General features: G+C 29.8%; 3 protein-coding genes across 3 annotated transcripts in view; all 3 read right to left on the bottom strand.

Annotated features, from left to right (window-relative positions):
• Positions 1 to 193: 193 nt before the first annotated feature.
• On the bottom strand, positions 194 to 1253 carry LOC125835890 (defensin-like protein 1). Its single transcript, XM_049514987.1, has 2 exons — positions 1199 to 1253; positions 194 to 505 (listed from the first exon to the last, which is right to left on the bottom strand). The coding sequence occupies exons 1-2, from the start codon at positions 1251 to 1253 to the stop codon at positions 330 to 332; spliced, it is 231 nt and encodes a 76-aa protein (XP_049370944.1). The 3' UTR covers positions 194 to 329.
• Positions 1254 to 2814: 1561 nt separating this feature from the next.
• LOC125835792 (GDSL esterase/lipase At5g33370-like) overlaps positions 2815 to 26702 on the bottom strand; it is a 233433-nt gene continuing 209545 nt past the window's right edge. The window contains exons 2-6 of the mRNA XM_049514894.1: positions 5470 to 5715; positions 4327 to 4457; positions 3997 to 4239; positions 3411 to 3663; positions 2815 to 3254 (exon numbers count right to left, since the gene is read on the bottom strand). Coding sequence (XP_049370851.1) covers positions 3022 to 3254; positions 3411 to 3663; positions 3997 to 4239; positions 4327 to 4457; positions 5470 to 5704 — 1095 coding nt within the window. The 5' untranslated portion in view covers positions 5705 to 5715 and the 3' untranslated portion in view covers positions 2815 to 3021. The remainder of the gene's footprint in view (positions 3255 to 3410; positions 3664 to 3996; positions 4240 to 4326; positions 4458 to 5469; positions 5716 to 26702) is intronic.
• LOC125835793 (uncharacterized) lies at positions 15310 to 16713 on the bottom strand. The gene is made up of 2 exons (XM_049514895.1): positions 15600 to 16713; positions 15310 to 15493 (listed from the first exon to the last, which is right to left on the bottom strand). The coding sequence occupies exons 1-2, from the start codon at positions 16669 to 16671 to the stop codon at positions 15483 to 15485; spliced, it is 1083 nt and encodes a 360-aa protein (XP_049370852.1). The 5' UTR covers positions 16672 to 16713; the 3' UTR covers positions 15310 to 15482.

The following is a 26702-nucleotide window of genomic DNA, read 5'->3' as shown; positions in this document are numbered from 1 at the left end:
ATGAAATTTTATAATAGAGTATGGATGTTATAGAGAGGTTTGACTGTATCCATTTTTGTTCAAAATATACTTGAAACTCCAAAGCTATGTTAATATGACTATATGAGGAAGGGTGTTGAGTCATTATAATGTAACGTTATTATAAAGAGGTTTGACCATATTACTAAACACAAATTGAAACATAGATGCATGCATTACATTCAAGCCTTTCAAAAGGAAAAGAAAACAAAAGTCAACATATCTTCTTTGCATGACTTCGAAATTAGTCAAGCTTCAGAGTAGGTCCAACAGGCTGACATCACACCGAGTGAAAAATGAAAATAAAAAAACTAACATAGCTTAGTGCAATAGCACTTAAGTTGGATACCAACACAATTACCACCAGAGAAGCCTTCATTTCTGCAAACAATAGCACAATTGTGATCATGCCAACATGGACCATGATAGCTATGGCTAGGTGACATACAAACTCTTGCTTCTACTTGTGGCATCATTATTCCCATTTCTGCATAATCCATATATATATTTATCAACAAAAAAAAAAAAAAAAAAAAAAAATTAGTTGAGGTATATTGATGTACTAAACAAAAACAGGACTTAGATACAAAAATAGTCGTTAAATAATACATAGCTAACACGATTTTTTGATAATCTGTCTGATCTAATATATTGTTAAATAAGATTAATGACGAACTTTTATAGTTTAAGGACAAAAGTTATCCATCGCTATTTTTTTTTCTAGTGACAGTTAGTATACCATCAAACCTTGTTGTAACAATATTTTTCTATAGTCATAAATTCATGAGGAATTAAAGACTAGAAGTTTTTTTTCGTTTATAACATAGAAAGGACAAAAAAGTAATTTTGCATACTTTTGTTTATAACAGTTAAATGAGATCTCAACGTCAAATATGAGTATACATATATAACAATTAACAACACCTCACTATAGCAGCCATAAAACTTTAAGACAAACAGTACGCTGCCACTATAGAAAGGTTTAATTAATGTTGAATAAATTTAGTAGTATAATGAATACTAACGATCTGAATAGACGGTTAATAATTCATATATTCGATCCCAACTGATTAACTAAGATTGATAAGTGCTTAATTAATTGATTGATTTATGAGATAAGGAAAGAGTGAACAATTAGATTTAGGACAAAATAAGGAAACAAATAAAAATGGAGACTTACGTGAGGCAAAAATCAAGAGAATCACAAAGAAAAACCCAAAAAATTTCCTCTCCATTTCTTAATTGATTTCAGCTAAAAAAATGTATTTAGAAGGCTTTACTCTTTAGTTCAAGGTGGGAAAAGAGTTAAGAAACATTGTTATATATAGACAATATATAGAGGGGTGGGGGGGATTAGAGGGGGCTAGTATGTCATCTTTCGCCAGCAACAATATGTATGATATATAATTTTATTTGTCAAAATTAGGACACATAAAAAGAAATCGCCTAGTATTTTTATTTCTGTTAACATTTCAACCTGATATTTATCTAAATTAATCAAATCTTAGCATATCCAAAGAAAATAAATTTGATATCTCAGCTAGGGTATCTTTACTTTTTGGTTGGAAAAAAGATCACGTGAGGCCCATACTTATAAAACATGATAATTTCATGTGAAAAAAGTGGAGAAATTAAACAAAATTATCTAGTACAAGGCGTGCATTGGCTAAAGGAGAATCTTGATGGATCTAATTAAGTTATATACATTAAAAAAATTAATTAGTTAAATTTTAATCCATAATAGTAAACATGTTTGTTTTATCGAATTATCAATAAATCCTTGTCAAGATATTTGAAATTTATCTTCACATAGAAGGTTTTGAAAATGTAATTTTAAAATTCTTGGTAAGTCTGTGATTATGATAGGATGGTACATTTTGTTTTCTCGCAACTTTCTACTACAATAAAAAGTCATAAATATTTTGAATAAGTTTTCATGTGGTCACTAGGGATGGCATTGGATGGGGCGGTTGTGGGGCAAACCTGTATAGACCCACAAATATACTAACCCACCCCGTCCCGCATAAAGCAAAACTTGCCCTGCTCCAGTCCCGTCCTATTGTCATTCTTAGACTAGTCAAAAGCACCTTCAAAATTGTGAATAAGTTGAAGATGAGGATGATGAGCTGAAATCTTTCAAGTGTGGTAAAGAATCCACATAAAAGTACTTTTTAACTTAGAATAATTAATGTCATATGCGTTGCCTCAGAGGAGAAGCCAATGTGCAGTACGTTTCGAGTTGGGACAAACTCATTAATTTTAGTTTAAATTTTTTGTATTAAGAAATTATTTTATATACATATAAATTATTAATTTAAAATCCAGTAATAATAAAAGACTAAAAGAACTCAAATTCATAAACTTTAAATCTTGATTCCGTCTCTACGAATAGGTCCTTGATTTCTCAAAGTCTAAAAATGAAGAAAGTGATACTATTAGTTGTTGGCCATAACAACACCACCATATCAAGCGAAAAGGATAAAAATGTCTTTTTACTTTGTCTACTACCTAAGTGTGATCCTAGTTATAATACATGTTTATAATTGGGTTTAAATTTGATTCAGGTTATTTAATTTAGTGGGTCAGGTCGAATTAAATTAAAACAAAGAAATGCATTATTTAAGGAAATTGGATATTTTTGTTTGATTTGAGAAATTCCATCCAAAATAGGGACATTTTTTACCCTTTTCTCTTGAATAATTTTGCAACATATACTAAATTCACCAAATTTGATCAAATGAAAGTACCAAAATTACATGCCATGAAAGTATTTCACTTCATATATTATATAAATTGAAAACACTTTGGTTTACATTTTCAACAATATCACACTCCACCCTACAAATTAGATTACTGAATTAAGTGAATAAAAACATAGCACACAACCAAACTTTTGTAAATTTAAAAGTAGCACAACATGAGGTGCTGCATACAACTTATTTATAGCCAAAAAAATTTAGCAACAAAAGGTACAATTGAACAGATTCCAGATATGTTTATATATTATGCCTCTGAATCCATAGCCAGAATTGTACTGAGATTCATTGGATTCATGTACTCCGTCGTACCGGACATGATTTGTTGCACAATGATCTTATTTGCCCTCTCAGATGGATGGAACGGATCCCAAAACGCGTAAACATCTCTATTCGGACACAAATTAGAGAGCGGTGTACATAGACCAAGACCGTTATATGGTCCTTGACCACAACATGCTACCTTTGATGTTATAAATCCTGTCAAAGAATAGAAACAATTGTCAATATTAATAACATGAATTAACCATAGGCCAAAGCCCAGTGCCAGGATACTGAACCCCTTAGTAAAAATCCTGGCTCTGCCACTGAACCTGAACAGGACATGTAAATTTAAAGTGTTGCATTGATTTTTACCATATGCTTGTGGATTAGTAATGAAATTAGTGTGCATTTGTTGTGTATTTGCAGCAATAAAAACATTGCTGCCTAGTTCTCTGTTTAACCCCTGAAGCATTTGCATAAGCTGTGGGTTAAACAGTGCTGCAGCTTGTTGCAACTCGGGTGAACATTCCCCGTTCCTGCTACGTTGAGCTAGTTCTGCTGGGACACACCCTAATGGTCCAGTTCCAGTCACAATTACACGACGAGCTCCAAGATTAAACACATTCTGAAGTAACATCATGAAAAGGTATATTAGTTTCTATAATAATAAAACTTATCTATATTATTAGTAGGTATTATTATCTACCTATACAATAGTACATAACTTCAATATGCATTCAATTACTTCAACTACATTAATGTTATCTGAATCTTTCTACTGATATTTCATTTTTTTTTTAAAACAGCTAGCAATTGACAACCAATTATGTTGGTGAAAAACTTACTTTGTTATAAATGTTATGTTAAATGAAGGTCATGTTACAAAGCTAAACCAAAAGGGGAAATCTCTGAAATTATTCCTAACAAATCGTGTCACACATAGAAATTCAATACGTACCATCAAGATTTTACGATATTCTCTTATCAAAAAAGGGACATAATCTGGAATAGAAAATTGGCGCGATCGCGCAGAATTGGGCACAAGAAAATAGTTGTTGACAAAATCATTGCCTCCAAGAGTCATAAGAACAAGAGCTTGATTTACAAGTCTTTGAGTACTGGCTTCACCAATTAGTCCACTCACTCTACGTTGATATTGTCTAAAATAATCCAATTGTTGTGGCATTCGAATTATATTAATCTGCATATATATATTATCATTAGTCAAACAAATTAACATGTTAAATGTTGAAAATAATTTGAATTTAGACTAAAGTTTTGTATGTACAAATTGGATTCCAGTGTCATTTAGAATTCCAATTCCAGCAGATGCAAAGTTAGCACCAACAAGAAGTCTTTGTCCAGTAAGAGCTGGACTTAAGTAAGGTAGTGGTGATTCTGATGAACCAATTTGTTGACCTGAAAAAAAGTAAAATAATCGAAGCTGATCAACTGCATCTATCACGAGTTTAACTTATATATACTAACAATGTAAAAAAAAAATATACTAGTACTAGGTCAACCTTGAAGAAGGATTTACCTTTTGTACATTTCTAGTGAAAAGAATTGATATGCTATCAATATACTTAAACATATTACTTGTAGCAAGTAACTTGTCTTATTTTCAGGTGAATTTAGTCTTATTCTTTATGGACGGTTACAGCTAGTATTTTAGATTATCTTATAGTGAATTTTTTTTTTATACTATCGATGTATAAAAGTTAAATTTATAAAAGAAAACTACAGGTAGTTGTCTTAAAAATTAAAGTAGGATAAGTAATCTGGAAAATAAGACAGGTTGTCATCTACAATAGATTAGAATTATAATGCTAGTGTTCATAAGTAAGTTCCTTTCATAAAAGATGCAAAAACACACGCAATTAGATGCTAGTGTAAAACACAGTTTGATGCACAAAGTATTTCACGTTCATGTAGTGTACAAAAAAAGGGTCGCACCCTAAGAGGATGTAATGTAGGTCGTCAATCCTAGCGCAAGCATTAGTAACCGATTTCACAGCTCGAACTCGTGACTTACAAAGACAACTCTACAATTTCTCCACAATTCTCCAATTCAATGGTGTATCCGAGATTTAAACTTTCTATGAATTCAAACTTTAAAGTTCTTAGCATTAACTTATTATATTCTTAAGGGGAAAAGATTCATATCTACTACTTGTTATAGTTTTAATAAATTTTACACATAATTCACACTCCGCATTGAAAATATTTGGTTCATGTGAACTCGACGTGTACAGAGCATGTATCTCGCATTCACACAGAATCTAGAAAAGAACCACCACTACTCTATGATAAAAATGTGACATAGTCACCCTATCCTGATGCAAGCATCACTAACCCTGTGACCTATAAGTCATATGAAGAAAACGTCATATCAAAAAAACATTTAAAAAAAAAGCAAAATGGACTCAACTGATAATGTCAGGAATGTTGTAGCCATTAGAGAAACGACCAGTTGCTCTACGTGTTGGATAATCAATACCATAAGGTGGTGAATCTGCCCTTGCAGTAGTAGCCAAATAATTATTATTTCCACTATCAACAAGTGAATCACCAAACACAAAAAATGCCCTAGCTTCACTTTGGGAAATACCCACTCCAAAAATCAACAAAAGGCTCAAAATAATTGAAAAACTAGGTGTGGCCATTTTGGCAAAAATGTTGTTACAAAAATATTGTAACTTGTTTGTATGTGCACTTACTAGTAAAGCAATTAGACATGTATATATATAATAAATAAAATGTAAAGAGAGTTATAACTTTTGAGAGGTGAATTAAATGGACCAAGTTGGCACAGTTGGAAAAGAAAGAAAAAATTTGGACCGCAAATTAACTAAAAATGAAAGAGCAAAGAGTATTGTGGTAGTTTGTGGTATTTAATTTGGACAGTTGAAGTCTCTTTGGGTATAGTATTGTCTATTTATTTCTAATCATAAGACAAAAAAAAACTATTCTTTTTTCAAGCCTAACAAAAGCCTTTTACATTTTATACTCCATGATATTCATATTAGTATTGATTCGTATACACTTCTTAAGAAAAATATTTAATAATTTCAATTGTTAAAGTATGTCTAAAAATAATTTTATCTTTTTGTAGACAGACGACTCAACTAATACACTTATAATTGGAACAATAAGGGTAGATCTTGTTCGGTGTGCAAAGAAAATTTCATATTGATATCTGAAAAGAAAAAGAAGCTACATATAAGGTGTAGTTGATGATATTCTTAATGTTATGAGGTCTTTTAGAGAAAAATATGTGGGTTTGGTCCAAAATGAATTATATTACAATATATTAAGAATATATTAAGAGTATCTTTGGATTGTTTTAGCCCAACAGCTGATATTTGAGTCAATAATTTGATGGGACGAATTATATGAAGGTGATGGAGTGATGGCACGGGGCCTGATTTGTTGTCTTTACCTGTTTATTAGTTGATTTACTATCTTTATACGTAGCTTTGCAGACTCATACAAAAACGTAGTGAACCTTGGTAGCCAGTACCATACAATTAATCTAAAAATAAGCTCACGAGGTGATAGCTAGTGTAAGACTTAGTTAAGGGGGAGATTATTAGGTATGCTCTTTATTAATAGCCGAAAGAAAATATTTTCTTAAAAAATAAGTAATTTTCTTACTTATTATCTGATGGTAAGTAAGTAAGCAAAAGATATTGGCTCAAATATATTAATATAAAATCTAGGCAAACACTATAAGGGGGTAGGAGTGGGTTGGTGGGTGGGTGGGGGGGCTATTGGAGGGGGGTTGGGTGTGTGGTATGAGGGGGGAATGAAATGTCAGTCATAAAACTTTTTCTCTCTACTTCAATGAGGGAAACGATCACTTTCCTCATTTCTAAGGATCTTGTTTCTCTAGAAATTTTTTTTTTTTTTAATTTCAATCATTCAAACATGAAAAAATTAAAAAATATATATTTTTTCCTTCATATTACACAAAATCAAAACGTGTAGTTGATACTCTTAATAGTGTGAAACTTTTGAAAAAACTGCACATATATGGTCTAAAGTAAATAACTGAATGCACACTATATTAAGAGTATCTTTGAATTGAGTCCAACAAATCTTTGTGTAATTCTAAACTAAGGAGTAAATAACATTTTTCTTAGGAAAACTTAAATATTTGACTAATATTTTTGACAAAATATCAACAACAAAAATAATAGATCATTGATTATGTTGTTTGAACACATTTTAGCAACAACAAAACATAGCTAGCTATATGCCTTTTATTAATGTAGGGGAGGGTAGTTCAAATGTACTAAAGGCCTAGTGGAGAAGACAACATCCATGTGATCAAAATAAATATTGCCAACGAATATATCAACTACAACTTATTAAAGTTTACATAAAAATAGAAAGTAAATCAAATAGTGTAATTGTGTTGTTGTACAAATTATATATAAAACAAATTAGGGTTTAACTCCATAGTCAAATAGAGGGTTGTAGCTACTTTGACTACTACATTAATAGACTATACTTAAACACACATCCCAACCCCCACCCAAAAGAAAAAAATTAAAGGGAAAAAAAACTTAGTATAAGTCTTTTTTTTTTTTTTGTTAATTGGAAGAGATTAATTAAATAAAGGAAAAATAATATTTTTGGTTCGTCAGTCATTTGTATATTCTGATTTTAGTCCTTATAATATATGATTCGGTATAGACTTACGAGTTATGGATAATTGGCTTAGGGCGTATCAATAAGGATGATGGTGGATTGGTAGTACTTTTTCTTTTTTGATCAAAGTTTTTGTCTGTTAATATGAAATTTTTCAGTGTAAATTTAAATTTAATCAGATTTCATGGTGGGGAAAAGAATTGACTTAGGACATAATATTAAAGCTTCTAACCTTGATTTTAGTCACATGATTGACATAGGAAGGTGATGTATACCTCGATGCGGATTAAGAACTTAAAACTTTGGAAAAAATGTCTGAAATATATTTGAACTTTGACTGAAATTGTTGTAACAATATCAAACTTTGGAAAGGACCTTTTACACCCTGCACTATTTAATAGTGTATTTTAAATGTATATATGTGTCCACGTAGACATCAGAAATATTGCATCATTATAAATAGTAATGTGTCCACGTGGGCACATATATGCCTTTAAAATACACTATTAAATAGTGCGGGGGTAAAAGGTCCTCCATAAAGTTTGATATCGTAACAACAATTTCGGCCAAAGTTGGAGTATTTTTCAGACCCTTTTCCTTAAAACTTTAGGGTTTAACATTTAGGTTTTTATTATTGTGCTTATTATACTTTAAAAATTATGGACTTATATTTATTATTATTTTAATTTTAGTGAAATTTTTGCATACAAATTAATGTATCGTACTAAAATAATGAATTCAAATGAACTCGATTCCAAAAGACTATATTTGTGTACACTATTATTCAAGACAATTTGAACGTGAAAAATCCTCAAGTCTATCCTACAAGACATATTAAAAAGTTTTCTATACTTTTCTACTTTTTGTTGATGTGGATATTATAATTTTGACAATAATTTATGCATTTTCTTTGTTTGATCATGGGTGATAGATTTCTTATTTCGAATTTTGATGAAATTAATTATCGAATAGATTATTTTGATAATGTTTTTTTTTTTTTGTAATTGAGTTGTTCTTTAAATTTTATTTGTTTAAGTATGTATTGATCGTATTAATTGATGAGCTTTCAATTGAATGTATTGTTATAAATACTTTTTTTGTTCGAACAAAATTATAAAATTAGGTTATGTTTTTGTTGAACAATGTCACTTTCAAGTAATTAAGAAATTAATTATTATCCTTATTCTAGAGATACTAAGGATAAATGGAGACGTCATGATCATTAGAAATTAATTCAACAAAATTATAAGAAGCAAATCATTAATTGCTGCCAATATTAGTGGAGGAAACTAATCACCGTTCTAGTTTTTATTTTTGTCATTAAAAGACACCTTCATATCTATTTATTTGCTTAATTTTATGTATTTATTATTTGTTAGTTATTTTATTAGTTCAAAGAAAAAATTGTATTCTTATTAATATTGTCTGAATTTAGTTGCTTAGTAATATTAATTATTGGAATGGGAAGCTAGTAGGCTAGCACGCAGAGCGTATCAGTCAGCTTTGAGCTGTTGAGTGACGATTGCTTCATCTCTTAAGAAAGGACCTAAAGGGTATGCCTTATATTAAAAGGGTATTCTCTTTTCTAATGTATGCTATATTATTGTCCTATTATTTAAGAAGTGATTCAAAATTAAGCTCACGTAATAATACTCTCTAAAAAAAGATAAATGGAGATGTCATGATATTAAAAATTAATTAAGTTTTTTAACATTAATCAAAATAATAAAGCCAAAATCAAAAAGGACGAGAGAAGAATTGGAGGCAGATCTAGAATTTCAGTTACAGATTCACGTGAACCCAATAATTTTTGTTCAGATCTTGTATATATTAAGAAATTTGCTAAATAGTTATGAATATTTGGCTTTGTATGAAGCCGTCTATTGTAGAATTAACTTGAGATCATGATAAAAACGCATAAATTTCAAATTTTGATCGCAATCGGAAAAAAAGAGAATCATCTGGAAAAATTAATGGCGTTATATTGAAACCAATATATTCAGGCAGTTCAATTTCAACTAATTAAATCACTTGCATTGTACGAGTTTAGCACATTAATTAAGTAGACGTGATTCTTTTAAATTATATCTCCCTTTAATTAATTGTGCAATACAATACTCCCTTCGTCTAAAAATATGTAGTATCTTAGAAAAAATATCGTCCTATAATAAATGTTCAAAAATATAAATTATTAAGTATATTTTTTTCAATTATACGCTATACTCCATTTTTTAAATAGTGTTTAATTTTCAAAAGATATTATTAAATAAGAATAATTTAATAAACTATGTATTATATTTATGGAAAATGGTCTGATATACGTCTTAAATTTTTCATTTAGAGTTGATATACCTTGCATTATAAAAATAGTTATTATATATACCCTCAGTGACGGAATCAGGATTTTCAATAAGGAGGTTTAAAATTTGAAGAAATAGACACAAGAAGTAGCCGAAGGGGGTTTAACATCTACTATATATACCTAAAATTTATTTTAACCATATATAAATAATTTAATTTTTCGCCCAAGGGGGTTCGGATGAACCCTCTAATTATAAAGTGGCTCTACCGTTATACAAAAGACTCACAAATAATTCCTTAATATATTACTATTAACAAATCAATTCCTTAATATATTACTATTAATTTTATTAATTAACGTGATTTTTGCTACGATAATAATTTACAAAGAGGGAGCAAAATTTAAAAGGGAAAAAAATAATATATCTCCAACAACCCCCAACCTATTTTTCCTTCTCATTAAGAAGAAAAGACAAAATATTTTTATGTCACAACCATATAATATAAATGCTAAATATGCACCACAAAAAAAAATTACTTTAATTGCACTATAAAAAAACAATTTTTTTACATTTTTTTTTTTTAAAAAAAAAAGGACCACATGTGTCCTCTCCATAAAGTATAATCATGTTCACGGGTAAAGCAAGGATCATTACGAATTACATTAATTATTTATGATTAATTGAATTTAGTTCAGAATATTTAATATTTTAAATGAAAAAAAGGTCATTTTTTCCCCAAAGCTAATGTTAATCCTCCAATCAGTTGAGTAATTATCAAATAAGATGTTTAACGGGCGATAAAGATAATTTATATAAATATTGTTTGTTATAACAAAAATTATTAAATGTCTTTATTAACTCACCATTATTAGATATTCATGAAATTATTCCCACCGTTTTAAATTACCTATTGTGTTTCTCTTTGATATATTTATGAAGAAAACACAAATTAGGAGGTAGTTTGGAAGTTTTTACTATTTTAATCTCATTGTCTTAATTAAAATATAACCTCTGCTCATTACTCGATCATCAACTTTCTCAAAATAAGGAGAGATTTGTTGTTTACTGCTCACGAAAACATCTAACATATACTATAGTTAAGCCTTTTTGGTCTTTTATCAAATTTTTAACGTTGACCTAGAGAAAAATGAGGTTGATGTTGTTGGCTAAAAACGTTGGGGGGGGGGGGGGGGGGAGCCTTAAGGTATGCTTACTTCGACATTTTCATTCCATCATATTGTACTTCTGGATCAATCCATCCTACATAGAAAAAGAAAGGGTTTGTCAAACTGCGAACCACTTTGTTGAGCAGAATATTCAAGCATTTTAGAAAAAGGATGGAAACTTGTCAACTAATTGTGAAAGCACCCTTTGTTACTATTGGACAAATTTCTCCTTTAGTTTCTTCTTGTTATTTGTCATAACACTCATTCTAGAACTAGTTGAAAGAAGACATTCCTAATTCTTATCCGGATTATGTTATTGAGGTGGCTGTTGTCTTCAAGAATAAATACTACAAGGGATAAAACGAAGGGAAAACTTATCTTAAACTTGTAAGATAACAAATACTTCCTTTGTTTCATATAAGTTGCATGTTTTTTCATCTACACGTCTTAAGCAATCATAAATAAGAAGGATAATTTTACTAATTTAACCTTTAAAAACTTTTTTGGACCTTTACAATCTTGTTTACACTTTCAAAAAGAATTAATTGTGTGAAGATAAAAATGAGAAAATGTAATTAATTTTATCTTGATTTTGTAAATTGACAAGTAATACGAAAAATGTTTCTTAATAAGATGAACTTTTAATATAAGATACAAAGAATAATTTAGAAATAGATATTTTTTAAAATTACGATAAATAATTTAAGACGGACGAAGTACTTTAAAATTGTGGCAGGTCAGACATAACTATACACTATACAGTACAACCTACACTAGAAATTATATCACACCAACTAAATATTAAATATGTTTTCAAATGATTTACACTATATTTGGATCATTGTTATCCATTATTTCATAATATATTGTATTGTATTGTATTGTATTGTATTGGACTGGACTGTATGGTAGATACAATGTTTGGCTAGACTGTATTGTTTGTTGTTGTTTAAGGAGTAACATTTTTATTGTTTGGTTTGATTGTATTGTACTGTATTGTAATTTATAAATTTACTAAAATATCCTTAAACATTCTAGTGTAGGAGGTTTGACTAGAATTAAATAATATATGGTAAAAGGGTAAAATAGTATTATAAAATATTAAATAAGGATATAATTGAAAAAATAAATTAAGTAACAATAGAAACATACCAAATTGGTTGTGTCCATAAAATGTGGGTTTTCATTGTTATGTAACAACGAAGTTTAATAATACAATACATTTTAAGTAATAATCAAAACAAACATTGTAGTTATGATAACGATACAGTACAATATAATGAGTAACAATGATCCAAACAGAGTGTTAAGATTATGTTTGCCATTTATTGATATTAATTAATTAATTACTAACTCCTAACTAGGTTAGTACTCCCACTTTGACTATTCGACCTATTATGTTTTTTTTTTTAAAATATATATATTCCTAGTATAATCTACTTGCTAAAAGAAAATTGACCATTGTTATATGGTCCAAAATATGAATTGAATGTATTTAAACGATGTACAAATACTTTTATAATGATTATGTTTTGTGTTATATAAAAATATTTACATTCATACTTCTTCCGAGACATGCATAATGTTTAGTAGATACTTGTACAGATTACTATTTAGAAATATGATCGGATGAATGAGATTTCTTTACACTTGATAAAAAAATTCGAGTTTAAGCCAGAAGAATTAAAAAAATTCAAGTCAGGAGCACTTTCTCCTTAATTGGGCATTTGGATATTGAGCGATGTGAATATAATTTAATCAGACCAATAAATTATAGATACCAGATGGTTTGACAAAAAACAATCTTTATGCGTAAAAGAGGCATACATGCTACTTATGAGTTCATCAGAGTTTAGTAGCTTTAGCCTAGATCTTATATTTGTATTAAAAAATTTACTACATATCCTTAAATATTTATCTGTGAACACAATTATTATTGTATTCTTTTAGTTTAATAACCGTGGTGTCCGAAACAACTTGCATACACCTCAACTAATTCCACAGAATACCTATCATCTTTCACTGTACAAGTTAATACTATTGTATATTAACTTGAACCCGCTTTTAGGAACTCACAACTTCAAATTATGAATCTGCCTCTGCCCACAAAATAAAGTTATACTATAAAATTTTGAAAAGAGGATAAAACAGTCCTGATGTAACATAAGAAACTAGAACTAGAGAAAACTAAACCCAAGATCTTTACCAAGTACTTGCTATTACACAACTTTGCTAACTCAGACCTCAGTGATGCATTAAAAGAAAAAGATTTTCAATGAAAATGATAAATGATGTTTGTCTCAATCACAGCCTCTAATTCAGCTGAGAAAAGAGATGGGGGCTTAAAAGTACAGGACTGTTGGGTGCTCAAATCAACAACAACATATCGAGTATAATCCCACAAGTAGGGTTTGGAGATGGTTGTGTGTACGTAACGTTGCCCCTGCCTTCTATCTTTGTAAAGGTAGAGAGATTGTTTCTGATAGACCTCAGCTCAAGTGAAGCATATCAAAAACAAGTACGGAAAGGAAATACAGTAGTAAAGAAGTCATGCTAAAAGTAGGTGCTCAGATGAACCTGGAGCATAAATTGTTCAAGCAATAATATCAAAAGTATTGACATGAAAATGTTGTTGTTTCTATATGTGAAGAAAAATGGATCTCTATTCAATTCAAATAACTATATAAATGTTTTTTTTCAACATAAACATAATATATCTGTACTTGCTTTGTTATTAAGCTTGTTCATTTATTGCAAGCGCAGTCGAATACAGTAAAAGGACATACTTCTGCTTGAATTGAGGCATCTATTCATGGTTGTTGTTGGTTCTTGTAGATAGTTGTTGCTCTTCAATTGAATTTAGCAAATGTCCTTTACTGCTTGAACATCATTTTGTATTGTTGTACCCCGACCTTGTTCCTTAGTAGAGCTGCAACTTTCCGTGTTTGATGTATGACGAGCTTTTCAGTTCTCTGTTCCGCCTTGGTCATGATTCAAAATCTGTGACAAGGGAAATGGACAACAAATTAGGTGTGCAGATTCCTTACGAAACCATTGTAGGAAATAAATGAGAAATACATAACTCGCTGAAGAAACACACCATAACAAAGAAATGACTACTATGCGAGAAGCCTGTCCACTTGGTTAAGTTTGTTCAATTGCATACTGAATGATGAAGAAAACCAACGCACCGCAAGGCATAGACACTGTCAATTGGATTCTTTACTTAGGGTGGGGGAACTACTCTTAGGAGAAACTAATGCACCAGCTTCATAGGATTACATGTCGTGACCAGCAGTATCCTTGTTATATTCAGTCGCATACTTCTCAAGATATAAAAATCCATTATACGCTAAAAAGTTCATGGCTGTTACAAGCAGAAACCATACAAAAGCAAATGCAATACTGTCTGTTTTGAATGCTTACCAATTTCAAGAAATTTATGAAACACCTATCCGAGAAGGTTCTCAAGAATTTTTCCAGCATCACATATGCAGTTAAAAGTGTTGAAGTTATTAACACTGATGAGAATTACCTCACGTTCTAATGTCAGGTTCAAGTAATCCATTTCTTGCATTCTTTTTTCCTTATATCGAGTCAAAAATTGGAAAGACTGAGGCTTTTTCTGATGTCTGAGTTCAGAACAACATTCTTCTAAATGAAGAATATGTAAGTTGGCAATGATCCCTTAATTCAACTAACAAGAATTAACAGTTATGAATCCTAATGCTACAGCGTATCTTCTACTTCAAACCGTCAATGAAGCACTACTAATAATACTAGTGAACACCAGGATTCTACATCAGACAACAGTAACTAGATAAATTTATCAGCAATACGACGTCAATGTAATGTTTTCACATTAAGAACATTACTTAGATGACAGCTTTCTAACTTTTGAAATCTGAGCCAGCAATTATACTTCTTAGTCTGTTATAACATTTTACTCTTATAAAAGAAATCAAATGAAAAGAACATATAAAAGTTTTAGCCAAAGAGTTATGAGAAATACTAAAATAAGAAGACATAGACATGACAGTAAGTTCCCAGATTCTTACTCGTCGGACCTAATTCATGAAAGCTCTGGAGGCAATTAGGCACAAGGTTAATTTTCTCATTTTTCATTTAGTATGTTGCATAGCTGTTGGGGCTCAATCTGCACCAATTCCTTTGCACTCATTTTGATCTGAGAATTCTGAGCTAACAACTTTCCGCATTGTAAACCTCAACGCTAGGAAAGCCTTATGAGGATGGTGGAATCACCAGTTCATATCTCCTTCTTATAAGAATGAAGCTGAAGACAATAATCAGTTGCTGCATCAATCATGTCCTGAATAAAGTACAGCGTAAAAATGATTGCTCAGAAGTCCAAAGTGGAGAACTTCATTGTCAGAGAATTAACTATGCATCATAAAGTAACAAAAAATCAAAAGTACCTGAACGAGAGTCCAGCTTCCACCAAGCATGAGCATCTTCCTTCAAGATGGAAGCACCAACATCCTCTTTATCATCTTCCCCAGAAAAGATTCCATCAGAATCATCACTCTCAACTTCAGAGTAATACAACTTTTTCTCTACCTCAGGATCATATGTCCACTCCAATCTTTTCAAAACATCTCGGTCCTTCCATCGTCCAACAACAGAGACAGCTTCTTTCTTGGCCTTTCCTATCATAATCTCTTGCCATGAGAAAGCAGCATCCGCTGTCCTCTTAAGAGCCCCATCATTACTATCACCAACAACCACTGTCTTCAAACACCTCAACCGTGCCTCCTTCAACACTTCCACAAAATCAGAATCATCAGACACAAGAACCACATAATCCACCATCCTCTTATCCATTACATCAACCAAATGATTCCTCAACGCAACATCAGCAGCCTGTGGCTTATCCGAGACAGTCCTAACCCAAAAACCTGCCCGTTTCAAATCATCCGCCAAACCATACCCAACTTTCGGGGTCAAAACATCCCTAACAGCACCTTTATACTTATCCATCTTCATTGCATACTTAGCCACCAACTTCACCCTCATTTTCCCTCTAGCAGACTCAATCTGATTCAACCTTTTCGTCTGCTCACGTTCGTGAATTTGCTTAAAATGATTCACAAGCTTCTCATTAGTATAAAATCTCCTCCCACACACTCTACATATATAAGGATCCTCAACCTTAACAACCCCACTTTTCTCCAACAAATTCAATGTTTTCCGCTCTTTCCTTTGCTGCCTAACTAAAGGAGGAACATAACTAAAGGCATGTCGATTAGCATAAGCTACTGTAAATCTCACAACCCCAAATTGTCCAGCTGCCTTTTTGAGCTTAGTGGCAGCATCAAATGGTGGAAATGACTTAGGTGGTTTGTTATCTAAATCCCAGAAAATTCCAACACTAGCTCTAACTGGTCTGTCTAAAGAACCAAAACCCAGATGGGATTTGGATTCAAAGTGACAAAATCTTTTATAGGAACGAATAGCATGTATAAAGGAGCTTACTTTGACACAGTTCATCGTTCTTTTAGGAAAAGAATCGAAATTGAGAGTTTCTTGATGGTATAGAGGCAAAAAGATTACAAACCCAATTAAGTAAATTCAATTAATTCCACAAAATATCATCGGAAAAAGAAGGGGTTTAGGTTTCCGGTACCTAAAATGCTTGATTTCGCCGGAGACGATGGCTCTGCTCCCAAGAAACTTGGGACTCCACCATCCGTGTAGTATCTGTTTTCCCTAATTTGGAAAGGCTAATTTTACTAATTTACCCTTTAAAAATATTTTTGTTTATAAAATTGGTTACACTTTAAAATTATAAAAATATTAATTGATTTTGTCTTAATTTAATAAATTAACAAATAATTTCAGATAATTAATTTTAATAATATAGACAACTTATATGAAACGAAAGGAAAAAAAATCTCAAAATGATCCTTTCATCTTTAGGCTAATACTTTAATTTATGCCTCTCTTCTTTTTTTTTATGAAGCACTAATAATCACCATGTTTGATATTGGTGCATTTTCGATCTTCCTCTAAAGGTTTAACTATTTTTTAATTTGGTTTTGTCTATATTTAATGTATGAAATATTTAATCGTTTGTCTTTATATTCAGTAGAAACAATAACTCATGTGAAGGTGAGAATAATAATGTTTTTGTTATAACTAAGGAAAGAAAATTTTGTATTATTGTACGTGATATATGATGTGATGAATCTCTTGATGTCAAATAATGACGAAAGTTTGAGGGTAGACCAAAAGTGCATCAATACCATGCACATAAAAGAAAACTATCGTTTCACGTAACGAAAAAAAGTATGATTATGAGTCTAAACTCAAAAACAAGAGACTATTTTGCAATCACAACACAATATTTTCTTTTAAATATATATAAGCCGATTGTACTTGTAATGGTTCTCAAGGATCCAATATGACCACTTAGGTCTGAAAAATTCTTCAATGTATAAATACATAATTTGTATATACTTACCTTATTTGTATATTCGCAAGCTAAATATATAAATGGGCAGAAATATACAACCGCAGCCTCCATAGAAAACGAAACTATAGCTATGAAGCACGATTATCAAAATATAGTTGTAGAGCTTTATTATATCTATTATGTTTGCTATTTCTAAAATTTTCTCTCAGTTCAATTTTTTGGGTCGTATATGAAATGTAAGCCTTGTTTTAATATTTGGGCTTTGTAACTTTACAAAGGTAGGAATAGCACCAAATAATTGCTTACAATAGCACTATTTAAAATATAACCCGTTTCTAATACTATTATTTATAATTTAACCGATTTATTTTTCTTCCTCTTTGCAATGTTATGCAAAAATTTCTATCATCTTAAAGGTGGAATACCACATTAGGAGTGTTGAATGGATTGAATTAGAAGGATCAAAATGATCCGAGTTAATAAATGACTCATCCAAAAATTATTTGAACTAAAATATGCTGAAAAATGGATCATAACCCATAATTATCAAAACAATATAAATGAAGTATTCAAAAGTTTAGTTTCGAAATTTTTCATTGAAAATCTCCATCATGCCAAGCGAGTTTATTGTCGCAGTGGTGTTTTTAAAAGGTGAGAAACAATACCACTAATGTCAAACATAAGTCACAACGCACAATCGATTATCATATATAAAATGAGACTTTTAATTAATACATAACAACGATTTTGTCGATACAATACAAGTTACACTCGTAATCAAATTTCAATTGTCAATTTACCTCATTTATGACCTAATTATGTATACCGTCAAAGAATAAAAAGAGTTAAAAAATAAAACTTAAACCAAATAATAAGTCCAAAGTAAACAACCACCAAATGAGATGAAGTTGGTGATACATATTCGTTGACTACAAAAGGTTTTGGTTCAAGTTGATTTTTAGTACTCTCTCCCTTTCAATTACGAATTTATTCGTCTGATTTCAACTTGACATGAAAATTGATAAAGTAAAAAAACGTTTAAATTTTATATTCTTAAATCAAAGCTATGTAAAATATACTAGAATGCTCTTTAATTTTGTGATCTTAAACATGTGACGTAAAAAGTTAAAATTTAAATATTATATAAAAAATATACTCCTTTTAAAACGAATTAAAAATAAAGGTAGGATAAACAAATCACGATTTGAATCAACTGTGTGAATATGACCTTTTTAGGTTAACAACTTGAATAAGAAAATTAAAAAGGTTATTGTGTATCATGTTCTTGACTTTTTTAGTGTTTGACTTCAATATAATACTCGAAACCATTTTCATATCTCTGTTTGACCTCTACTACTGTTTCTAAGGACATTTGAAACGTGAGATAGGGATAATAATTTTGAGATAAAAATTTAATTTGATTTAACGTATTAGTTTAATTCGAGATTATATATTTCAATATCTATATTAAATTAGTGTGATAATTACTATCTCATATAAAAAAGTATGACAAAATAATCTCATTAAATATTATTCTTTATCTCATTCCATGTATTACACAACCCCTTAATTTGTCTGATTTGAAAATAAGTTATGCAAATAATATCATATTATAAATAAGGAAAAAATTAGTTATGAAGGAATTGTATTATATTTATCATAAGATTATTTTTTATTAAATATTTAGTTTGACTTGAATATTATATTTATGATAAGCTCGTGAACTGCAAAAAGGGAAAGATCTTTATTGTGAGTTACGAGTACTCACACTTAAATGATAGTATAAATAGGGGCGTATTCAACAGGTTCTGAGTTTACGTGAATTTATACTCTTTCTTCTAAGATCATAAGTATATAGTAGTGTTATATTTTTTAGAAAATATTAAAATATAGTTATGTGAACCCACATTGTAATGTGATAATGACGCGGGGTGCACCTCTCTACGTGAAGTTAGAAATTTGAATTTTATATTTATCTTGTTTAATTTTTCTTTCTAAAATTAAATAATACCTCTCTTAGTGGTTATTGGTAGCACTTTTGACATTTTAATTAATTCATATATATATATATTAAAATTTTAATGGTTTTCAATAATAAGAACTTAAATGTCGAATTGATCAAATTTATATCTTAGATCAATCTTTTTGTAATATGCACCCATCATCTTGAAATCCTAGATACACTAATAAATAATTATTCACCTGCAACCATAATTTCATATACCCTTCTTCCTTCCATTTTGGTTGATCCTATTCTTTTTATTAGTCAATTTAAAAAATATCATATTTCTATTTATATATTTTTCTTATTTGAAGTTATTATAGTCACATAAAAATTATGACATATTTAAAATTATAAATTTCAAAATCATAGAGCTATTATGATACATCTATAACTACAAATTTCAGATATAGTCATATAAATATTATGATATATTATATAGATGCGTACAATATGGAGTAAAACTAGTTGGTCGAAGGATATATATCTGAAGCTTTGTGTGTATGTGTGAGAAAATTGTTAGGTTTCAAGCCATTAACATTGCCTTGTAAGGAATTCTTGTGTATCATCTATTATGGTCAAAGATTGAAACTTTGCCTCATGTGATATTTGCAGTGTATTTCCATTAATGTATATACTTTCTTCCCTCGTGGAGCATGGAACACTAATAATTTCAATTTTCAATCGTGAATATTGAAGCTAGACTATTTTTTTTTATTGTATTGGTTATTTAGTCGGTAATAGTAAAAATAATAATTAGTACAAATTATATTTTATAACACAAATTTTTTATTTATTCGACATATAAGAACCTCTATTTTTAGTAGCTTAAAAAAAAATCACACAATCAAAGACATTTCAAAATAATTAGTAATCGATAAACCTGATGTATTTTAAATTTATTCAAAAGGTAGCATATTCACTTGTATAGATTAAACTACCCTCTTTTACAGTGAGATTATTTTTTTTTGAAGATAATGTCAATATATATGATACAATGTCAAATATGATTACATGAGTTAAATGTGGACCCTTTTTATGTTGACACGTAACTCAAAGATTAGGCACAAATTAAAGATTTAATTAATTTCAATAAAAAGGTAATGTGTTGTCAATCGTGGGTACTTGACTAAAAATCTAATAATTTTTCAATGTACCTAATATTCTACAAAACCACAATTAATTCAGATATATTCAATTGAAGAGGATGACCGCCAAGCTAAAATTGCCAAACAAATAAGCCAAATACTATACTATTAAAATTAACTAATTAATAAGACTTGTTCAATTCTTTACTTGTTATCTATGACATACTCCAACAAGTATAATACATACTACTCCCTCCGTTTTTTAAAAAAATAATCTAATTTTTTTTAGTCTATTTTAAAAAAGAATGATCTTTTTTCTTTTTTGACAATATTTTAACTTCAATTTTCCACGTGGCATGTTTAAGGCTACAAAATTAAAGGATATTTCGGTACATTTGACATAACTTTAATTAAGAACAAGTCTTGCTCCTATTTTTTTTCTTAAATTCCGTTTTAAGTCAAATTAGGTCATTCTTTTTTAAAAACGGAGGGAGTAACTTTTAGTACCATTTTTTATGTCCCATTTAATTATGTGAACGTACGAGTGCTATTTCCCGCTACATTCCCCCATGTCATGATGACCACTTTTAGGTTTAATTTTAGCTCATCTATACCGCCGTCGGACGCGATGCCCTATCTTATTATCACCCGCCGTTCTTTTTTTTCTCCCGGCTATTCATACATGAAACTTATTGTATGTTTGCTAATTATTATCGTATATTAACTTCAGATCGTTGTAGAAACTTATAAACTTTAAATTTTGAATTTGCCTCTAAGTATATATATTATGGCAGGATTCGTCACTCGAGCAAATAATCCTCCTCCAAAAGAAATCCTTTATATAGATCAAGTAAAATAGTTGTTTGGTGATTTCTAAGTTGCATTCACATTTCCTTTAATTAGCTTTTTAAAAAAAATGAATGGTGTGAACTTGAAAATATTTAAAGAAAATCATATCGAATAACATAATCAAGTATTAGATATTTAAAAATAAATTTTCAAAATCTATGATCAAACGTCAGCTACACATACCTCAAACAATCTAACACGAGGAGGAGGAATAATAAACAAACACATCACGTTTGAAAAAAATGTAAGCTAGGACCTTACCGTCTTGTTACGTGTTTCCATTCCCCGACCAATTTATTTGTCAAACTCTCAAAACGCGGCTAGTTAATTTAGTCAAATTCCCCACTTTTCCCCTACAATATACTTTATATTATATTTTTACTACCCCATGCACGTGTATATAAATAACTCTTCTTCCCTCAACAAACTCAAATATATTATTCACTCACAAAAAAAAAAATCAAGAAAGAAAGAAAAAATGGCATCACACATCAAGAAATGCATGATTTTATTTCTATCGATATTACTAATTTTGTCAGATTTTCATCAAGAGGTTTCAGGATTACGAATATTAGAAGGAGAGCAATGGTTGAAACAAACGACAGATTTAATCATTCAATCACTTCCTCGAGGTCCAGCTCCATCTTCAGGCGCGAGCCCGTGCACTAACATTCCCGGTGGGAAAAGGCACGGGCGGTGCGCGCTAGCTCGGGATATTAAGGAAGAAAAAATAATTGCTAGTCAAGTTGATATGAATATTCATAGAGCTTCTTCTTCAGCTTATCCAAATAATAATATGGTTCAATTTGGAATTGCAAGTTCAGAAAATAATGATACACAAAAGCAAGGTTAAAAACATAAAAAAAATTCGATTTTTTTTTTAGGATATAGTATTACTTTTAATATTGTAAATTCCCTAGCAACTTCTAAGGGATTTTTTCAATATATTTTTTTTGGTCAAAGAAATGTTTGTTTAAATGAGTATATGGTGGTGGAGGACAACTAGATAACTTCAAATTTTGGTTGTTAATTAATGTGTATTATCATAAACATTGTATTAATATATATTTTTTTCAATATATATATGTAAATTCTTTCATCTTTAGTATTTCCCTTCAATTTTTTTATTATAGTGGTTGTTGTTATTAGTTTGTGTTGTTATTATTGTTTTTTTTAGTTGTCGTTGTCATGACTAATTAACGGTGAAAATTTCAAATACAAATATTTTTCTTCAAATAAACTATGTCAAAAGTGTAATTGTTGAACTCTTATGTGTTATACGTGTACTGGATTTTTCTCATAATCGTGAATTAATTAGAAATTTATGTTATAAAATATGATTTTTTTAATTTTATATTCATCGAATTAACTCACTGAAAAAGCATATGATGGTAAATATATAGCTTTTCATTGAGATACTGGAATAAGAAAGATTTTTTTTTCTCATTGACTCAATCAGAATAATATGGGAATAGATATGAACTTTTTTTTACAGTAAAATAGTGACGTTAACGTAGTTTTCAATAATGTAATACTACGTCTATTGCAATTTGTTTGTAGCATTTTGATTTAGCGTGATTTTTTATTTTTTAAAAAAAAGAATGGCCTTACACGATGATCTTTAATTTTTAATTGTGGTATTAAACATGTATCATGATTCATGTATGTGGAAAGTTAAGAAGAGAAAATATTCCAAATACGATAAAAAATACTCTTTTTAAAACGAACTAAAAAGAAATATAAGACAAATATAAAAAGAAAAAAAAAAACAATAACAAGACTCCAATAATAATACTCCCTCTATTTTAAAAGAATGACTCCTTTTTTTTTTACAATTTAATTTCATTTTTTTACGACATGTTTAAGGTCACAAGATTAAAAGACATTTTAGTACATGTGACATAACTTTAATTTAAAACTATAAGATTGAATTTTTTTTAATTTTTTTTAAAACTCCGTATCAAGTCAAATTATATCATTCTTTTTAACGGAGAATGTATTTTTATTTGAAACTAAATCCCACCGTCAAACAATTTTTGTGGGACTTTGAATATTTTTTATATGAAAACGCCTTTACGCAGCTATGCTTTATGTATTCCTCCAGCTTTTGGAATCCCTTTAATATGGATATTATATGGTAAACATGAAGATAATTTAATTATAGGGAAAAGGGACTGATATACCCCTCAACTTTGTTATTTGGAGCTGATGTGCCCCTCGTTACGAAAGTGGCTCATATATACCCTTACCGTTATACAAACGGCTCACATATACTCCTACCGTTACAAAATGAGCTTAAATTACATATACCCTTTATTTAACGAAAGTGAAACAATTAGTTTTAAATTTATATTTTTGACTTTTGATTTCTTTAAAAAAATATTTATGGGTATATATGATTTTTCTAGAACATTTCAAGGTATATTTTAATTTTTTTTGGACATAAATTATTTTTTGACTTTTTGATTATCATTATTTGAGTTTCTTTTTCTTATTTATTTTTTCTTTCATTCCTTAGTGTAAAGAAAAAATTTTAAAACTATTTTTTTTTTGTGGCTATATTATAATTTAAAACTATTTTTCGAATATATTGTAATTTAATTTTTGTATTTGAAGAAAAAAATTGGCTCATCTATAATAAATTTTACAAGAATATTAGCAAAACTTAAATAAATTTGACCATCAAAATAATAAATCTAAATTAGTCATTGAAACAAAAAAAAGTTAAAAAAAAAATACAATATATGTTTGAGGAGGATTAAATATACCCATATGGGATTATAATTTTTTTTAATTAATTAAAAAAATTAAACTAAAATTATTTTTTTCACTTCCGTTAGAGGAAAAGGGTATATGTGAGCCATTTGTATAACAGTAGGGGTATATATGAGCCACTTTTATAATGAGGGGTATATCAACTCTAAATGACAAAGTTAAGGGGTATATCAGACCATTTTCTCTTAATTATATATGAATTTTACGTATAGTATCCATATATAATATGGATACTACATAATAATAGTAAGTAATACTCCCATGTATATATAGTGGATTTGAATTTTTCGGAATTAATTCCAAATTAAAGTAGCTTAACTTACAATATTATACATTTAATTGCATGGTTTGACCTTCAAATATGGCGGTCTTTAGTTTTTGCTTTTAAAAATTAAAATACGAAATATTATGATGTATAATCTGAAAAAGAATAATGGACAAAAGTGCAAATGATACAATTTTATACAAAGGGGCCATGTCTTAAATTGGGGGGGGGGGGGGGGGGGGGGAGGGGAAATGGGCTATTCCGTGCAGTTTGCCTCCTATGAAAGAACTTAGAAGCCCACTAGATCATCCAGCCCAACTTATTATAATATTACGATTTAAATTGTAACATTTAATCGTTAATTATAGAGCAACTTTCACATATAATAAACACAAAATTTATATTTGTATGTTATAGCAAAGTTTGCATAATTGCGCTCCATAGCAAACATAAATATGTATATTTCGCTATACATATACAAAAGAAAGCAGTTGTATAATTTGCTTTGGTATACATATACAAAAAGATCAATTGTATAAAGTGAGAGAGGCGAGTGAGCGAACGAGATTTGGGAGAGTGGCGAGTGAGATCTGGGAGAGGGGAGAGAATGGAACGAAAATATATGTATATATACAATTTTCACGCATTTTATACATTTGCGTTTTTGTATAAAGTGAGAGAGGCGAGTTAGAGAGCGAGATCTGGGAGAGGGGAGAGAGGGGAACGAAAATATATGTATATATACAATTTTCTCTCGCTTTATACAAACACAAACACATTTTATACAATTTGCGTTTTTTGTATAAAGTGAGAGAGGCGAGTGAGAGAGCGAGATTTGGGAGAGTGGCGAGCGAGATCTGGGAGAGGGGAGAGAGGGGAACGAAAATATATGTATATATACAATTTCCTCTCGCTTTATACAAACACAAACGCACTTTATACACTTGCGCTTGTATAAAAAATTAGAGAGGCGAGGGAGAGAATGAGAGTGGCAAGCGAGATTCACCAGGAGAGAGGTGAAATAGCAACAGTTTGCTATGAGGTACAATTAAATCAAACTATATTTATAGCATTTAATTTGAATTAATAGTTTGCTATTATATACAATTTTCCCTTAATTATAATATGATATTATTTTTTTCGAACTTTATTATTCTATTTCTTCCAAGGATATTTTAACGGCTTAACTCTAAGGTACTTGGATTTCTAATCCAAATTTATATTGTAGTTTGAATATTTATTAGTTCGAACTCTATGAATCGTCTTTCAAACTCTAACACATTGTGTTGAAGCTCAATTTGTTATTAATTACTTTGAACGGAGAATTACGTGTTGGAGTTGTTCTATACTTTATCTAAGAATATTTGTCCAAATATTATTTTCGCGTTAAAAATGATTATTTTGTGAATCACTAATATTCAACGCTTTCTCTTGCATGCTTCAATGGTAAATAGGAGTAGTAAAAGATCAAGCCCCACCCCACTTAGTTCAAGCTGATCAGAAGCGGAAAACCACTTTGACTCTCAGGAGAGGGGCTCTTCCACTGCACCATAAAAAAGTCGTCAGCCCCTACTCCTAAGTTGGAGCAAGGAAAGTTGGCCCTACTTTTTGATTTTTTTTTTATTTCTTTCTAGGAGTTTTTCCATTTTTGTTTTTTGGATTTGTTTGATATGCGAACTAAATTATCTAGGGCATATAGTGCAGAAATTTGACTAATTTATCCCATTTGTGAAGATGAGTTAAAATAATACCAAGTTTGATGAGAAAATATGAAATATTCAGGATTAAATTTGAGATTAAATTTATATGTATTTAATAAACAATATTATTAATATAAATTTACACCTTATGCTGCATACCAAATAACCCATAGTAACTTAAGCTTATATATCGTAAAATTGAAGATGAATAATATTTATCACTTGAACAATCCTCACTTGTGGAATATTGACCCTACTAAGCCTAACTTTCCCTGTGGCAGGATAAAAAGGAAAAAGGAAAGATGTTTGTATAGAACCCAAATAAAGGTCCTTTTGCTCAAGGCAACACTTAATACCACTCAATCTCCAACATGTTCATCTTCCACATGTTTTTGACAGTACATATATACTTACTATATGTATCTCA

Source organism: Solanum verrucosum, unplaced genomic scaffold (assembly GCF_900185275.1).
Source record: "Solanum verrucosum unplaced genomic scaffold, falcon-dt-bn FXZP01000128.1, whole genome shotgun sequence".
Lineage (NCBI taxonomy): Eukaryota > Viridiplantae > Streptophyta > Magnoliopsida > Solanales > Solanaceae > Solanum > Solanum verrucosum.
Note: the sequence above shows the minus strand (reverse complement) of the source record. Positions and strands in the feature narration are given on the sequence as shown.

Excerpts from the sequence above, each read along its gene's own strand:
- LOC125835793 (XM_049514895.1), bottom strand. The coding sequence starts at position 16,671 with ATGAACTGTGTCAAAGTAAGCTCCTTTATACATGCTATTCGTTCCTAT.
- LOC125835890 (XM_049514987.1), bottom strand. The coding sequence starts at position 1,253 with ATGGAGAGGAAATTTTTTGGGTTTTTCTTTGTGATTCTCTTGATTTTT. Across the intron at positions 506-1,198 it reads TCTCTTGATTTTTGCCTCAC|AAATGGGAATAATGATGCCA; the intron begins GTAAGTCTCCAT and ends TGGATTATGCAG.